The following is a 14,587-nucleotide window of genomic DNA, read 5'->3' on the forward strand; positions in this document are numbered from 1 at the left end:
GGTCTGGGAGAAAACACACGGCCAATACGAACTTTCTGATCTCCTTATGGCAAACCATTGCGGTCAGAGGGGAAGATGTTTGTCCTCAAAAGCGCTCGAATTGTAGTTGCGTTGGACACAAGCAGCTCATCTGCGTTGCGAAGAGAAAAATATGAAGTATTGAAGAGCAAATAGCGGTTAAAATCCTCATCATGGAGCGCTGATGTTCTCCACTTCTTCATATGGTGCTTATGCCGCTGTTTAGGCATTGGCTCGAAGGTTTTATTGACCAAGTGAGGGTTTGATGTGTAGCATATTGCCCCCAGCAGCGATATCAGCATCTGCTTCAACCTTGGTGATTACCCTGTCGGGCTTTCTCCTGGCCTGGGAAGAATATTCGATGTTCAATCTACCATCAGAACTGCCTTGTATTGCACAAAGCGCAGCATCTCCGCTGTCGGCACCGACGCAAAGTGCGCTATAGGCATCTCAGGAACCCAACAAGCGGGTTCGTCGAAAACGTCCTCAACAGGGTTGTTGCTCCCGGCTTATTCCAGTCAGATACCAGTTTTCGAGACCTGGAGGTGTGTGTTCTGTTTCCATGAAGATCTAGACCAACCCCTTGTTTCCATGATTAGGCGTTGGCGTGGCAGCAATCGGGCGAACGGTTCGACTCGTCATCGTGATGGCAGCGGCACCAGGCTGTGTCTGGGCAGACTTCCACCATTCCCTCCGTCCCTCGGTCGTCGGCCTGGAGCTTTTTGAGGTTATCGGTCCATATCTCGAACCCCAAAGCTTTTTTCTGCGACTTGCAAAGCCACAATGTGATCTCCTCATTCTTGGAATATATATTCTCCATGCTTGGCTGTGAAGGATTGCTGTCGTGATGCTGCCCGTGCCATCCATCGATGACGCGGAGACCCCGTCATTTGTCGCCGGGTAGCTCACCAACTGAGCTTTTGGAGCTATCCACAACAGCCTGGCAACCCCGCTCAAGACTGTTTCCTTTTGGCGTCGAGGTTGCGTTGTCAACCAAAGTGTTCGGTACGAGAAGGAACAAGTCTCAGCATCCACTCTCAGTTCTATACTTCAAGGCGGCTGAATCCAGGTCCAATTCCATGTTGGGCCTTGAACCGGCATGGCAGTAGCCTACAAAAAGTCTGGTATAAGCAAAAAACATACAACAAAATCGTACCCTCATCAACATCATAGCAGCATACCTCCAATCCTAACCCCAAGTCCAGCCGTAATCTCTCAAATAATCTCCCAAATAAAAATCATTCTTTGCCGCCAACTCTTCGCTCAAAGTCATCCACCATCTTAGCGCCATCCACGACCTCAACGCCCTTTCCGAGCCCCACCATCGTCCCCGTCTCCCACCACTTTTCCTTCTTCTTCCGCTCGGGACTGTTGCCCTCGCTCTCGTCCTCTGTGTCCACGAGGCCGCCAAGCCCGCTGCCCCCAGCGCCCACCACAACCATAACTTGCCCGACCCAGCTCTTGATCTGCTCGACATGTACGCCATTGTCGCCTGCTAGGTCTTCCGTTATGTAGACTATATCTGGCGCAATATGCCGCAGCATATGTATGTGACCGCTAGGCGTGCCGAACGGCATTACCATGTTGGGCTTTTCAACGCGCTCCAAAGCCTGCGCTTTCATAGCGTCGTATACAGCGTTGTCAGCGTCCGTCGCCGTCATGGCAGGCGTGAGGACAGTTGGAGTAGCGGCTGCTTTGGGCGTGGCATTGTCGCTGAATGGCTGCGGGTCGATGTTGAGGAGCTCTTCGCCAGTGGTTTGAGAAGGCGTGCTAATGGCAGAGAAGGAGGAACCGATGCTGCCGACCTGGTCGGAGGAGGAGGATAAGGGCTTAATAGAAGGAGCATATATGAGGATAAAGAGCTTCGTTGTCGCAAAGTTGGTCGGCGGAAGTTGGGACAGCAGCGACTGAGATTGTTAGGCTGAGCTTGGATGTTTGATAGATACAGTAGCAAATGACTTACAGGATGGTCCGTATTATCTAGGCCGTGCTCATCATCGTTAAAGCCCATGAAGTCGGCTGACACAACAACGACTACAGTCTTCCGTTTGACGCCGGCTTTCAGTGCTTGCGAAGGGCCCTTGAGGGAAGCATTAAAAGCATCCGTATGCGCACCCACGGCGGCAGAGCTCTCCGCAGACTGCGCTTCCACCTGCCTGCGCGCAGCCTCCTCGGACCATCTCGAATGATCACCGAAATCGTCTCTATCCTCTTCCCGAATGGCCGACAGCGCGCCGCCGAACGCAGCGCCAGCGGCAGCAACGCCGGCTGCCACGCGCCTGCTCGCACTATCAAAAACTTGCTGCGGGCTCGGCGTGCGGCGAATGGCGCCAGACATGCGCGCCATGAAGCCCCCCTCTTCTTCTCTCACGATGCCAACAGACTCGTCGTCTTCAACTCCTCTATATGTGGGCGGAGGAACCTCCGGTGGCAAGTCACGCTTGTCCTCGCCATAGACAAGATCGGAATCGTTTCCATCGTCGTCGTCGGTGTCTCGGCGTTCGCTCCAGACCCAGGCTGCGATGCCGGCAGTCGCCACGGTGACGGTCAAGGCGAGAGGCACCCAGTAGCCGAGGGTGGTGCGGCGGCGCGAGCTCGGCTGTCGGCGGTCATAGCGGTCGTATGAGAAGGACATGGTCGCTCCTCAACTCACATTATTCTGAAAAGCGTGAGAATGGGGGCCGAGCTGTGGTGATCTCTGGCGGGTGGGTGGCTGGGGTAGAGCTGGGATGCATGGGAGCTAAGCTCTCCGCACCGGCGTCCATGAGCTCGCCAGGCACCGAGCGCTTGCCGATTCGTCACACCCGAACACGACCACTAGGTACCTGGTACCTCTTGCCTCCCTCCTTCTAATACACCTACAAACCCCCCCACCCTTGCACTCAAGTAAGCAAAGAGCCACGTCACCTTCACCTATGCGCTTCTCACAACTCTGTCGCCACTCGACCATCTGCAAGACATTGCGGGCGCCATGTCTCATGCTACTCGAGTACAGTACAACGCCAATGTCATCTCCAGACTTCAGGCGCTGATAACCCGTTAACCGACTGCGTCGATCAGCGCCTTCACGTCGAGTCCTAAATGTCACGAAGGACCCCAAGTCCAGATGGCTCAATTTCGAACCAATCGAACCGCGTTGAAGGCTGCAATGGCGCTTGCTGCACCACCACTGACTGACTCTCAAGAAACATGGAACACACAAAACTCTATTAGAATCTGTGGTAAGCCGACCTCGTTACTTCGCATCCATTTTCCGAATTTGGTTTGCTGTGTTGGTGGCTTTTGGAGGCCACTCTTCTTAATGTTTGCCGCACATTCTGGAATTGAGTCCTTCGGGCCTTGTCCCTTTCACGAACAGACTGACAACACGGTATCCACCGAAGTGGTGTTACTGTGGGAGAACTACAAGCATATAATCCTACGTGCATACGGTGAATCCAAGTCACGAGGTTGAAGTGCTGACGATAGCGGCGTAGATGTCTTCCTAAACTGTGGAATCCGCCGAAGCACTTGAGGCCACCCTGTTGCAAAGCCCTGCGGTAAGAGGCTCTACATGACGAATCCAAAAGAAACTACTTGCACATGTCCAACATCTGTCCAATCTTACGTGCGAGATCCACACAATTGATCGGGGTATGGAAGTCTCCAGGCAAGTATGAGTGGTGGACTCAGAGACACTATTGATCCCTTTCTCAGCCGCTTCAGTTGCACGTGTGCATATGCAAGCAGAATGACGCAGTGACTGCTACACCAACCTTGAACTTTTAACATAAGCGAACTAATTCTGTGCAGCGGGCTGAAGGCTTAGACACCGTAACGCTCCTTTCAGGCAAACGCAAGGCAGAAAACCCTGCAGCCTGAAGGCAACACGAACCAGTCATCAGCCGCCAAGACCTGCAGAATCCCGACCCCGGTCACGGGCTTTCAGCCTCTCCTCCCCCCCACGTCAGCTGTCTAATAATAATCAGCCTCTTGCGGCCGCCTGCTGGATCGGAGCGGCCGCAGCGGCACGGCCCTGGGCAGATCTAGGGTGTAGTTCCGGGGGTGGTGTCCCTTCTTTGCCAATCGCTGGCTTGCGCTCCGTCTGACTGCGTAAGACCCTAGATTCAGCTGACAGTGGCTCATCGCTTCCGCGAATATTTGCAGAACGCGGGGGGTAGGCGCCACAATGGATGGTGTGCAGGCGGCGGTCAGCCTTCTTGTGGGGCGGCCTCCTTGGTCGACGAGTTATAAGGTCGCGGTTGCCGCGTGCATAAGAGGCTACAAAAAACCAACCACTTGACACTGAGGCTTGGGAACCACGATTAAGTATACGAATATCTCTGATCTCTATGACACCAAAGATGGGAGAACAGATCTTGAGACGACCGAAGAAGCTTATTGTATGCTGCGATGGTAAGACTCCTGTCTTTTGTTTTTGAGGATCATCACGTTTCTTGGAATAGTTCAGTTGGAGAGCTGTTCCAACCACATTTGTCCCATAAGGGCATAAAGACTAACATCGTAAAGGCACCTGGATGGATAGTGACAATGGCCTGAACAACGAAGGCACTTGGTTCCACCCGAGCTGGGAGCTCCAAACTCCCAGCAACGTGACGCGCATCGGACGCGCCATCCTGGCCGAAGACTCGCAGCACCACCCGCAGGTAGTATATTATCAAGCGGGAGTGGGTACGGGCTTCAGCTGGACTGAGCAGATTGTCGGCGGCGGCACTGGTGAAGGGCTCGCGGAGAACATCCGCGAAGCGTACAGTTTCCTCGCCAACAACTACTCGGAAGGCGACTCTATCTTCCTTATTGGTTTCTCGAGAGGCGCGTTCACGGCACGCAGCATCTCGGGCCTTATCGGCGGTGTGGGCTTATTGGAGAAGCATGCACTGCCTGTATTTTATGACGTCTTTAAGGATTGGGAGCATACTGGCGCGAAGGACTACCACATAAGGGTCAAGAAAGACTATCCGAGGTTCAGTATTAAAGCTTCTGCAGACGACCCGCAGGAGTACTTGAAGCAGTACAAGGATGAGCTTAAGAAGGTGAGTAGCCCCGACTGGTTCTTCCTTACAATGACTGACATGTCTCCAGCATGGCCTAACTCGCGAAGTGGAAATTACCGCTGTAGGTGTTTGGGACACCGTAGGTACGTAATGTATTCCATTGCGTACACTAGCTTTGACTGACATTTTCAACAGGTGCCCTCGGTATACCTACACCCGAGATCCTGCAGAAGATTGGTTTCCCGGCCTTTTTACATGAATACCGCTTTTTCGACACTGACATTGACAACCACATCCTGCACGCCTTCCAAGCACTCGCGCTCGACGAAAAGCGCTCAAGTTACAGCCCTGCAATTTGGGAGCGGCCAACAGGCTGCAACACGAAGCTGAAGCAGGTGTGGTTCCCGGGCGTTCACTCGAACATCGGGGGCTCCTATGCGGACTCGGGGCTCGCGGACATTACCCTAGCGTGGATGATGAGCCAGCTAGAGCCGTGGCTCGAGTTCGACGAGCAGTACCTGGTGGAGCAATGGACGTTGAACAGCGAGTACCACCAGGAGGAGCGGCACAAGAGCCTGTACCATCCGCACAGAATACACCCGGAACACACGCCGCTGCTACACTCGCGGCATAACACGCTGCAGGTGACGAGCGGGGACATTGTTGCCGCGCCGAAAGGAGACAAGTACAGCAACGACAATGACATGTCGCTGTTCCCAGACGCGTCCTCTTCCGACGAAGAAGCAAACGTCCATCTCGCGGAGTCTGTGGGCCCCACGGCTCCGTCGTCACACCCAGGCTGGGCGCTCACCAAGATCTACAACAGCAACAAGTTCCCCACGAGCCTGGGGGGCACGACTCCCCGTACGCCGGGCCGCTACACCAAGACGGACTACTACTCGAACAAGAGGCTCACGGAGCCGATGCGCGAGACGGGAGAGCACGTGCACGCGAGTGTGCGGGTGCGCAAGGATGCCCTTGACAAGAAGTACGATCCAGCGGGGATGCGGGGGTGGGTGTGGGAAGAGGACGCGGTCACGCGCGGGCGCTGGGTGTATCGGGGCGAGGATGTGAAGTGGCAGGGGAAGAAGCTGCCGGAGGATGAGCTGGGAAGGCTGGAGATTAAGCTGTTGAAGTTGGATCAGAGAATGAGGGCTAGAGTGGCGAGCGAGGAGTTGAGGATGATGAAGAGGGCGACGTTGGCGAAGGTGGAGGGGGGAAAGAAGAGCCGTAAGAAAGAGGGGGGTAGGACTAAGACGTTTTAGGGGATTTTGGTTTGGGTTGGTGGGTATGGCGTTGGTGGTTCTTTTGTGTTGCATTACCCCGGACGTTGGTTAGGCGCTTGGGAGGGTTAACCTATAGTAGGAGTAGTACATAGTCCTTTGTATAGCAGTAGTAATACGCGCAGTATAGTATATATAAACGGGAGACAAACTCCACTCCATTGTGATTTTCTTTTCTCATAACATACAAACATATGAACATCTCCTTCTTTCCAGTCCTCTCTCATCCCTCGCAGCCCACTAGAACAAATGATTCACGAGATCCGAGCCTAAGCAGACGCACACGCATCAGCAGCAGCATGACGACGCAAACACAAGCGCACTCACCGGCCGTAGCCCCCGCGCCATGAGGTCGCGGGCCCATTCAATGAATGCCCCAGGCGTCAGCCAGCTCGTCAGTAACAAACAACACGCCGTGCACGCAAACTAGGGGAAGGAAAGGACTCGCCTTGGGGTGCGCCGGGTGCGCTGGCTGCGCGCTGATGGATTGGTATTGCGGTGGGGAGAGGATGGCGGCGTCGCGGATGGTGTTGAGGGAGCGGGCGACTTGGGCGGGGTCGGGGGCGGGCTTGGACATTTTTGCTTGTGTTTGTTTGTGTATAGAGTGGGTATGTAGGGTACTAATGATACTGTATCAATTGAGGTAGGTAACCTTAGGTGGTCGAGCGCAGGGCTAACTAGGTACTGACGTCAGGAAAAAAAGGACGCCGTTCTCAACACCACACCACCACCACGGCCTTAAACAAGCTCTTCCACACCACGAGACCAGAGAGCTCAGCCCAGCAGCCCAACAGCACCACGTGGGCCCCACGCGCTTCACTTTTTCTTCCTAAAATCTGCGGCGGTGAACGCGCCCAGCGCGGGCCCAATAGCCCAACAACACATCATGGCCCGAGCTCACGATCTACAAAACCCGTCCATCATGACGCGCCTGGAGACGCGACATTTTCTCTCCCACAACAACAATAACAACAGAAGCTTTTACAACCGAATCACAATGGCCACGGCCCACGCCCTCGGCCTCGGCCCCGGCGCTGCCGGCGCTGCTTACCGCGCAACGCAGCTCTTCAGTCTGAGCGCCCTGGCGCTCCTCGCGGGCTCAACGGCCTGGTCCACATTGGCGGTGCTGCCGTCGCTGGTGGTCGCGCCCATGTCGTCGCACGCCAAGCTGTCGGCGCTCAAGGGCATCGTGCTGCTCTCCAATGCGGCGCTGCCGCCCACGCTGCTCGGCACCATCGCCAGTCTGGCATTTTTGGCCCTGCGCGGCTCCCTTGCTCATCGTAGCAACCACCTCATTGCGCTGGGTGCGGCGGCTGCCGCGCTCGCGCTCCAGATTCCCCTTCGTCCCCGCCTCCGTGCCATTGTTGAGATTGTGGACCGTGGGCAGAAGAGGAAGGATGATGGTCGCGACGCCAATTGGCGCATCAAGGAGGTGTGGCGATATGGGGTGGTGCGCATGGTGCTTTGCGCCGTCGCGTTTGGGGTCGAAGCATGGATGCTGATGCCCCAGGAGGGGAGGATATGAGACGGGGGGCGGCTTTTAGTCGTCTCTGTCTGGGAAGCGGGGAGGAGAGTATCAACCTCATGGTGTTGGTAAGTTTCTTCAGTATCACCCCACAGCCCAGCCATTGACTGACCCAATGCCTCACCAGACCACTCTCATGACCTCCCTGCCTACCGACCATACCTCCACCGCCACCACCACCACCACGGCAACCCGCACCCTCATTCCGGTGCTCCTCCCACCCGCGCATTTGCGCACCTTTTTAACGCCCGTTTACGACGAAATGATTTATGACCAAAACCAAAACACCAACCACCCCATACCACACACACTCGTACCACCTCAACAACCCCAAGAACAAACTCGGGTTCTCCATCTCTCCCAGGCAGCCGCAGCCACAGCCACGCCCCTCAGCAGCAGGCGTGGCTAAGCGCCAAAATTACAAACCCACATCACAGCGCGCAAAACAGTGAGTGCTGCTTGGCTAGGCGCCTAACAACAAACCACCACCATCCGACATACAACAACAAACAAACATCAAACTAAATTACTCTGCTATCCATTTCCTTGCGTTTTTCATAACCTCTACATTATCACACTCTCACACACAAACACACACAAACACACAAACACCTACCGATTGATCGCGTTCACTTTTTTTTCTTTTGCTATGTACATATTACTTGCATACGCTGCTGCTGTACATATGTGTGGTATACCATTGTACATACTCTGGAGTAGGGAGAGGAGAGAGGAGAGAGGCGAGAGGCGAGATGCAATATCATCTATGCATTTCGATTGCGTTGCTGGCTGGTTGAGTGATTGTGCTTGTGAGTGATGTTTGGGTGTGCCATCAAACTGCCATGGCGGCGAGTGATAGTATAAAGTGCAGTGATTTGCCTAATCCACCACAACGCGTCTCATAGGAGTAACACATCATCTACCTGTTAGAGTAACGAGTGATGCCTGCGCTCATAGCAGCAGTGGCGGCGGCGGCGGCGGCGGCGGTGGTGCAGGTCACAGCGAGCACACGCGCAAACAGAACCGAGCACACTTGAGCGGTTGTCGTAAAAATATTCATACGCAGATTACCTATTATCAACCAACTACAACAACATCTACCCAAACCACCACCACAATGAACACGGCCGCTACAGGGCATGGAATGGCCTCGCGCTACCATGCCCACCGCACCGCACACAAGCACGCAGTTTCCGTCTTCTAGAAACGCATGCGCGTGTATACATGCGTGCAGCAAGCGGCCTTGCACACCTCCTCCACCCACAGTATCCCCAACCCTTCCCACCCCAGCAGCAGTGCACACAACACGCAGACCCAAACCTAAAACCCTTCGCAACGTCAGTCAGCGCGCAAATTCCCAAGAACAGCAAGATAAAAAGCAATGAATGCGTGTTTTAAAGACGAAGCTTTGTTTAGGTGTGTTTCTTCTCAGATAGGAGCGAAAGATGGAATGGTTGTTTCCCCAGGTATTCTGGTCGGTTGAACTATGCATTGTGGTTTGGATCATCAGGGAAGAAGGCGAGCCTGCGAGCACTTGCAAGCGAGAGCAGTGCAGGCACCGTGGGTAGGTTGTTGTTATTGTTGTGTGGAAAGAGGAAATGTGCAAGGCTTACCTCGTGCTGGGGTGCCGCTGTCGCCGAGGCGGGGGTGCGGCGGCAGCGGTGGTGGTGATGGGGGAGTGGTTGTGGTGGTGGTGGAGCGAAGGAAGGATGGAAGAGGTTTTGTGGTTTGTGGTGGGCGTGGCGGGAGAACTGCGGGCAAGTGGTCGAGGGCGCTAGGCTGGATGGGGTAGGTGGATGTGCTGTGTTGCTGTGGTGGGGGACCGTGGTGCGTGATGGGGCACCGGCTGGAGAGGTTAAGGAGGTTGCTATAGGAGGTGATAGTGTACAAGTACGATGGTGATGGGTTGATGCTATAGGCATGGTGATGGGGGTTTATGGCTTCGCTGGCTGGTTAGTTATACTCTTGTATAAAGTTAGGCCCTCTAAACTGACTGACTCGATCGATAGCCGTTGGTTATTGCGCCACTATGCAGATACATGGATAGGCATCCGATGAATGCAATTATACCCTTATTAAAAACCCCTCCACGAAGCACTGATGCCCATCCGCCCACACAGAGCACAACTCCCTCCCGCAACTCCACGAGCACATCCGCACCCACCTCTTACAGCACACACACCCCTTCACACCACCACACCCACGCCCACCAATCATCCTCTCCCGTCTCTCCATTTGCGCCCACGAATCAGCAGCCCAGCACTGTAGCACAGCCCCCAGCCCACGCGCTGACGTCACCGCGCGCGTGAGGTGTCCGTCGCCCTCGCGGGGGCTCGGGTGGTCAGCACCTACCTCGCATCAAAAGCAGGCTCCAGAATAATTGATACCGGGATACGCGTACACGTACCTAGCTACACGTATAAGAGCCCGATCCGCGTCCACTCTTGCTACTTTAATCACTCTACCAACTACCTCCTTCCACCACCACCACCACCACAACAACAAACAACCACAAACAAACTCTCCACCTCCAAACCCACCAACAAAACCAAGCCAAAGCACTACTCCCACCTACCAAAAATGGCCATCACAAACTCTAACGAATCCGGCCTCACGTCCGGCGTGCGCTTCGTGACCTCCACAGTCGGCAACACGGTCGGCGGCCTGACCAACACCGTCGGCGGGGTCGTCGGGGCCGCCGGCCGCGGCGTCGGCCAGACAATCGAGGGCGCGACGGGCTCCGCGGGCCGTGGCGTCGGAAAGGGCGTTGCCGACGTGGCGACGGGCGTCGAGGACGGGGCGGCGCGCGTCGCGCGCGGCGTCAAGAATGCTGGCGAGGGGAAGTGAGTGATGATTGAGAGAGCGGACGGAATGAGAGAGGAATAGGGAAAGAGTTTTTTCTGGGGGGAATGCCCCGGGGAGTATATTTTCGGCGAAAAGATGGCGCAGAATGGTTGTGAGGAATGTTAAGGCTTAGTTATTACTCGGATATCGTTAAATGATACCACTCGTCGCGCGAGAGGCCGAAAGGTGCGAATTAGAAAGAAGAGACCCCAAACCAACCCAAATCCCAAAAGATGCAAATGCCACCGCGAATGCGTATGCGAATGCGAATCCACCACCCCTCCCCTCTCCTCTCCTTCAACCTATGCCCAAACCAGCTTCTTTAACGAATACCCAATTTGCTCCAAATACCCCGTGCTCTTCTTCGCCTCGGCCAGACTAATTATCTCCCTCTCCTCAATCGCCACCAGCGGATCCGCCTCTGCATCCTCTCCCCCCTCGCTCACACTCGCCCTCTTCTTCTGTATCCCCTTCTTTTGCCCCCGCACCTCCGCAGCCGCGCGCTGTACGTCTGCGCAAATCATGCTCACAAGCTCGCGCTCACTGGGCGGCTCGCTGGGCTGTTCGCCGTCGTCCGGTCCGCTGGCGGTCGCGAAGCTCGACTTGGGCGGCAGCGCCTTGAAGGCTAGGTAGCGGCGCACCGGTGCCGACTGGGAACCTGTTTTCTCTTTCTCCTTCTCCGACGTCGTGCCCTTGCCCTCAGTCTCGGCTTTGGCCTTCGACGCCTCCGTCACACCCTCCGCAATGCTTTCGCGTTGAGCCCCGTCGGAGTCGTCTTTGTTATTCTCGGTCTCAGAATTCGTTTTGCCCTCGGCTTGTGCGCGGGCCTGGGCTTCGGATTCGCTCTTCTCGTTGGCCAGACTCCGGGTGTTGATGCGGACGGCGTCGGATTGCTGGATGTACTCGACGACGAAGCCCACGTTCTTCGTCTCGTCCATGTGCCTGGGCGCGAGCGTGCTGGTGATGTACGTGCCCTTGGACAGCTTCGTGATGTTCTCGAGCTCGATCTTCTCAAACTCGCGCACCTTTTCAGTGCCCCAATCGAAGCGGCAGAAGTACAGTGCCTTCTCCGTCAACAGCAGCACGCATTCTTCAAACGGCAGTACGCGCAACGTGTTGCCCTTAGCAGGACATGACAGCGTCCAGCCGTGGATGAAGTCTTCATCGGCGTCCTCAATCACGAGCTCGGAGCAGCGAGAAATGGCCATCTCTCGCACCTTGCGCAGATCGATGGCGTAGTCCTGAGCCTTCATGTCATCTTCGAAATCATCAAAGATGGACTCTGTCGCCCGTCCAAGCAAGAAGTCAATGACAGCCTGCGCAAAGTAGTCGTTAACGATGTTGTTGTAGTAGCGCGACAGCGTAAGTCCAAAGTCCGTGAGCGCGCCCGTGATGTTGCGCTTCCGAGTCCGCGTAAAGTCTCCCTTCAGCGCGGAGGTGCCGGCGTACTGTTTGGAAATTGCATCTCCGTTGTCTGCCCACAGTGTGTTGAACCAGGAAGTCTTGGGGTCGTTCTGAAGATCGATGCCAATATGCTGTTCTGCGAGCTGCTGCTCAAGAGCGTTGCGGCCACATGCAGACTGGACAACGTTTGTGCGGTCTAAGCAGTCCATGCAATTGGTACGGAGTACACCGGATTGTGTGCCAGTCAACAGGCCGTGCTCCTCAGCGGTCCAACCGAAAGAAGTCATGTTTGGAGCCAACGCATCCATGAGCATGGAAACATTCTCGAACTTCATTCCACGGCAGACATTGTGAAAATCAAACCATTCGAATCCAAGCCCCTTTCCCTTGCCATCTATACCACCACGCTCATTCAGCAAGCTAGCAGTGAACTCGTATTCTTCACCGATCTTTGCCTCGTTGCCATGTTTGTCAACAAGCGAGGCCACCTGGACCCCTCCGTACTTGTTTGCCAGCTTGGAAAAATGGAGCTTGAAAGCAGCATAGTTCGCCTCAGGGGAACCGTGGAATTGGGGAAGGGGCTTTAGACTGTACGGAGACTGCGAGAAAAATATCGGTATGGAGCCTCTGAATTGGACAAACGAATAGATTTTGCCGCTGTTGGAATCAAATGATTGCGGCGACAGGATCTGTTCAGTTTCCACGCTATTGGCAACGTTCCCGTCCTCGTCAACACCACGTCGAAGGTAGCGCAAGCCTGCCCTCTTCACGGAACGTCGCGATATTAAGGTAATCAAGAAATCCTTCTTTCTCGAGCCTTGCACGGACAGATTAGTGACTTGAGGGGAGGCCAATCCAGACTTGGTCGGCGAGGACGGTGAGCCTGGTCTCCTCGCTTCATCTTGTGCGGCGACGACTTCTCGCGGATCTGAGGCTGATGCTGCAACAGTTGCCTCAGAGCTCGTCGCGGACACATCGACAGAGAAGGCACGCTGGCCGACAAACCCTTGGATTAGTGGCAGCACGAAATTATGTTGACCAGCCTCAATGAATGAAGCGGCAATCCGCTGGTTCCAGAAAAATACGGGATCAAAGAGTCTGTACAGCGGAAGGGATGTAGAGGCGCCATTTTGGGTGGCAAGACTCCTCGACAAATCATACTCGTATGAGAAGAAGAAGCTCTTGCTACTGAAGTATAGCTTCGTGGTCTTGAGGATTTTCGGAAGCAACGTGCTGGTTGTGTTTCCGGAGGGCATCGGCAAGTTACTCTCCAGTTCCTGTGTTGGTTTCACGGCAGCGTCTTTCCTCTCCTCCGAAGGGGACATAGACTGAGGCTCGGCCTCTGCGTCATCCTGTGGCGCCTTTGGTGCATCCGTCTTTGGTATCTCGGAATTGGGTGTCTCAGTCTTGAGCTTCTGCTTCTGCGGAAGATCTTCGTCGCTGCTCATTCCTTGCATGCGCCTGTGCTCTGCACTCCAGCCTTTCTTCGAGAACCATTTCTGTGCGAACCTCCCATAAACTCCCTTCCGGCCTATCACATCCTGGGCGACACTTGTTCTCTTGCGGGACGTAGCAGCCGTGGCGTCCTTCTCAGCCTCTGACGGCGGGGTGGTTGGTAGAGACTCGTCGACCGTAATGTGATCAGAGGAGCTGTCAGAGTCGTCGTCTGAAGACTCGTCATCGTCATCACTGTCATGGTTCCCTTTGCGCCGCTTCAGGCTCTCCTTGGCCTGAATGATGGCCCGATTCGCTTCTTCCTGGGACGCGAGGGGTATGAGAGTAACGTCGGTGATGGTGTATATGGGCTTGCCGCGTATTTGCGCAACGAGTTCGCGTTCGGATATGGAAACGAGGAAGTTTGCTTTGGCAACCTGCAGTAGGCCTGTGTGCCAGTGTCGCGGTCAGTGCAAGTCCGACAACGGAGAAGAGCGCGTCGCGTCAGGGGAAAGGCGATACCAACTATTCCATGAGCCTCCAGCGACACGGGCGTGGTGTCCTCTTCGCGCCTGTCCTTGAGCAGCGGCGCGATTTTGCCCGTATAGTCGATCTTTATAGCTTGCTGCGTCGTGGGCGGGTGGTTGCGCGGAGGTGCGGGCTGGAGGATCAGGCCGTCCGCAGCGGCGAAGATCAGAAGCTTGCGCACCAAGCCCGGCATCTTGACCGTATGTGGGTGACTTCAAACGAAGGGCTCAAGTATCATGGCAGGGAAGACATGCATGTGCCGGGGAGCTTTGCCTAGGGCGCCATCATGGGGTTCGGCGGGAAATAACCATTCATGACGTAGGCGGTTTCAGCTGGCGCTCCTCAGGCGACCATCGTGTCCGTTGGCTGATGATCTGGTCAACAACACGCAAGTCTGGCCATTTTATCCCAACGCTTCTCTTGTGATGCTGTCCTGGCCCTGCGCGCGGCTGACGAGCCTTCCAATCATCAAGCGATCCGCTTTCGCTTTCCTCCGCTCTCGCCTATCTGCTGCATACCGCCTCGACCTAGTGCATACACGTATGGCACCTTTAAAC

At 55.2% G+C, this 14,587-nt stretch overlaps 8 protein-coding genes across 8 annotated transcripts; 5 read left to right on the forward strand and 3 right to left on the reverse strand.

Annotated features, from left to right (window-relative positions):
* Nucleotides 1–1,041: 1,041 nt before the first annotated feature.
* Nucleotides 1,042–2,768, reverse strand: K452DRAFT_277856 (uncharacterized protein). The gene is made up of 2 exons (XM_033539341.1): nucleotides 1,982–2,768; nucleotides 1,042–1,925 (listed from the first exon to the last, which is right to left on the reverse strand). The coding sequence occupies exons 1-2, from the start codon at nucleotides 2,651–2,653 to the stop codon at nucleotides 1,257–1,259; spliced, it is 1,341 nt and encodes a 446-aa protein (XP_033393815.1). The 5' UTR covers nucleotides 2,654–2,768; the 3' UTR covers nucleotides 1,042–1,256.
* A 1,593-nt stretch (nucleotides 2,769–4,361) lies between these two features.
* Nucleotides 4,362–6,277, forward strand: K452DRAFT_301472 (uncharacterized protein; the record flags this gene model as incomplete). The annotated part of the gene is made up of 4 exons (XM_033542445.1): nucleotides 4,362–4,413; nucleotides 4,528–5,051; nucleotides 5,101–5,155; nucleotides 5,208–6,277. 4 exons carry the CDS (start codon nucleotides 4,362–4,364, stop codon nucleotides 6,275–6,277), a joined length of 1,701 nt encoding a protein of 566 aa, XP_033393816.1.
* A 649-nt stretch (nucleotides 6,278–6,926) lies between these two features.
* Nucleotides 6,927–8,178, forward strand: K452DRAFT_291150 (uncharacterized protein). Its single transcript, XM_033541124.1, has 2 exons — nucleotides 6,927–7,888; nucleotides 7,948–8,178. The coding sequence occupies exon 1, from the start codon at nucleotides 7,182–7,184 to the stop codon at nucleotides 7,818–7,820; it is 639 nt and encodes a 212-aa protein (XP_033393817.1). The 5' UTR covers nucleotides 6,927–7,181; the 3' UTR covers nucleotides 7,821–7,888; nucleotides 7,948–8,178.
* Nucleotides 8,179–8,858: 680 nt separating this feature from the next.
* K452DRAFT_291152 (uncharacterized protein) lies at nucleotides 8,859–9,505 on the forward strand. Its single transcript, XM_033541125.1, has one exon. The coding sequence runs from the start codon at nucleotides 8,981–8,983 to the stop codon at nucleotides 9,203–9,205; it is 225 nt and encodes a 74-aa protein (XP_033393818.1). The 5' UTR covers nucleotides 8,859–8,980; the 3' UTR covers nucleotides 9,206–9,505.
* K452DRAFT_311880 (uncharacterized protein) lies at nucleotides 9,305–9,742 on the reverse strand (the record flags this gene model as incomplete). Its single annotated transcript, XM_033543475.1, has 1 exon — nucleotides 9,305–9,742. One exon carries the CDS (start codon nucleotides 9,740–9,742, stop codon nucleotides 9,305–9,307), a length of 438 nt encoding a protein of 145 aa, XP_033393819.1.
* Nucleotides 9,743–9,761: 19 nt separating this feature from the next.
* On the forward strand, nucleotides 9,762–10,265 carry K452DRAFT_95132 (uncharacterized protein). The gene has a single exon (XM_033547347.1). It carries the CDS (start codon nucleotides 9,860–9,862, stop codon nucleotides 10,127–10,129), a length of 270 nt encoding a protein of 89 aa, XP_033393820.1. The 5' UTR covers nucleotides 9,762–9,859; the 3' UTR covers nucleotides 10,130–10,265.
* On the forward strand, nucleotides 9,905–10,720 carry K452DRAFT_291154 (uncharacterized protein). Its single transcript, XM_033541126.1, has one exon. The coding sequence runs from the start codon at nucleotides 10,401–10,403 to the stop codon at nucleotides 10,665–10,667; it is 267 nt and encodes an 88-aa protein (XP_033393821.1). The 5' UTR covers nucleotides 9,905–10,400; the 3' UTR covers nucleotides 10,668–10,720.
* Nucleotides 10,721–10,722: 2 nt separating this feature from the next.
* K452DRAFT_321464 (uncharacterized protein) lies at nucleotides 10,723–14,384 on the reverse strand. The gene is made up of 2 exons (XM_033544395.1): nucleotides 14,025–14,384; nucleotides 10,723–13,950 (listed from the first exon to the last, which is right to left on the reverse strand). The coding sequence occupies exons 1-2, from the start codon at nucleotides 14,221–14,223 to the stop codon at nucleotides 10,967–10,969; spliced, it is 3,183 nt and encodes a 1,060-aa protein (XP_033393822.1). The 5' UTR covers nucleotides 14,224–14,384; the 3' UTR covers nucleotides 10,723–10,966.
* Nucleotides 14,385–14,587: the final 203 nt, after the last annotated feature.

The sequence above is a fragment of the Aplosporella prunicola genome, assembly GCF_010093885.1.
Source record: "Aplosporella prunicola CBS 121167 unplaced genomic scaffold K452scaffold_25, whole genome shotgun sequence".
Taxonomy (NCBI): domain Eukaryota; kingdom Fungi; phylum Ascomycota; class Dothideomycetes; order Botryosphaeriales; family Aplosporellaceae; genus Aplosporella; species Aplosporella prunicola.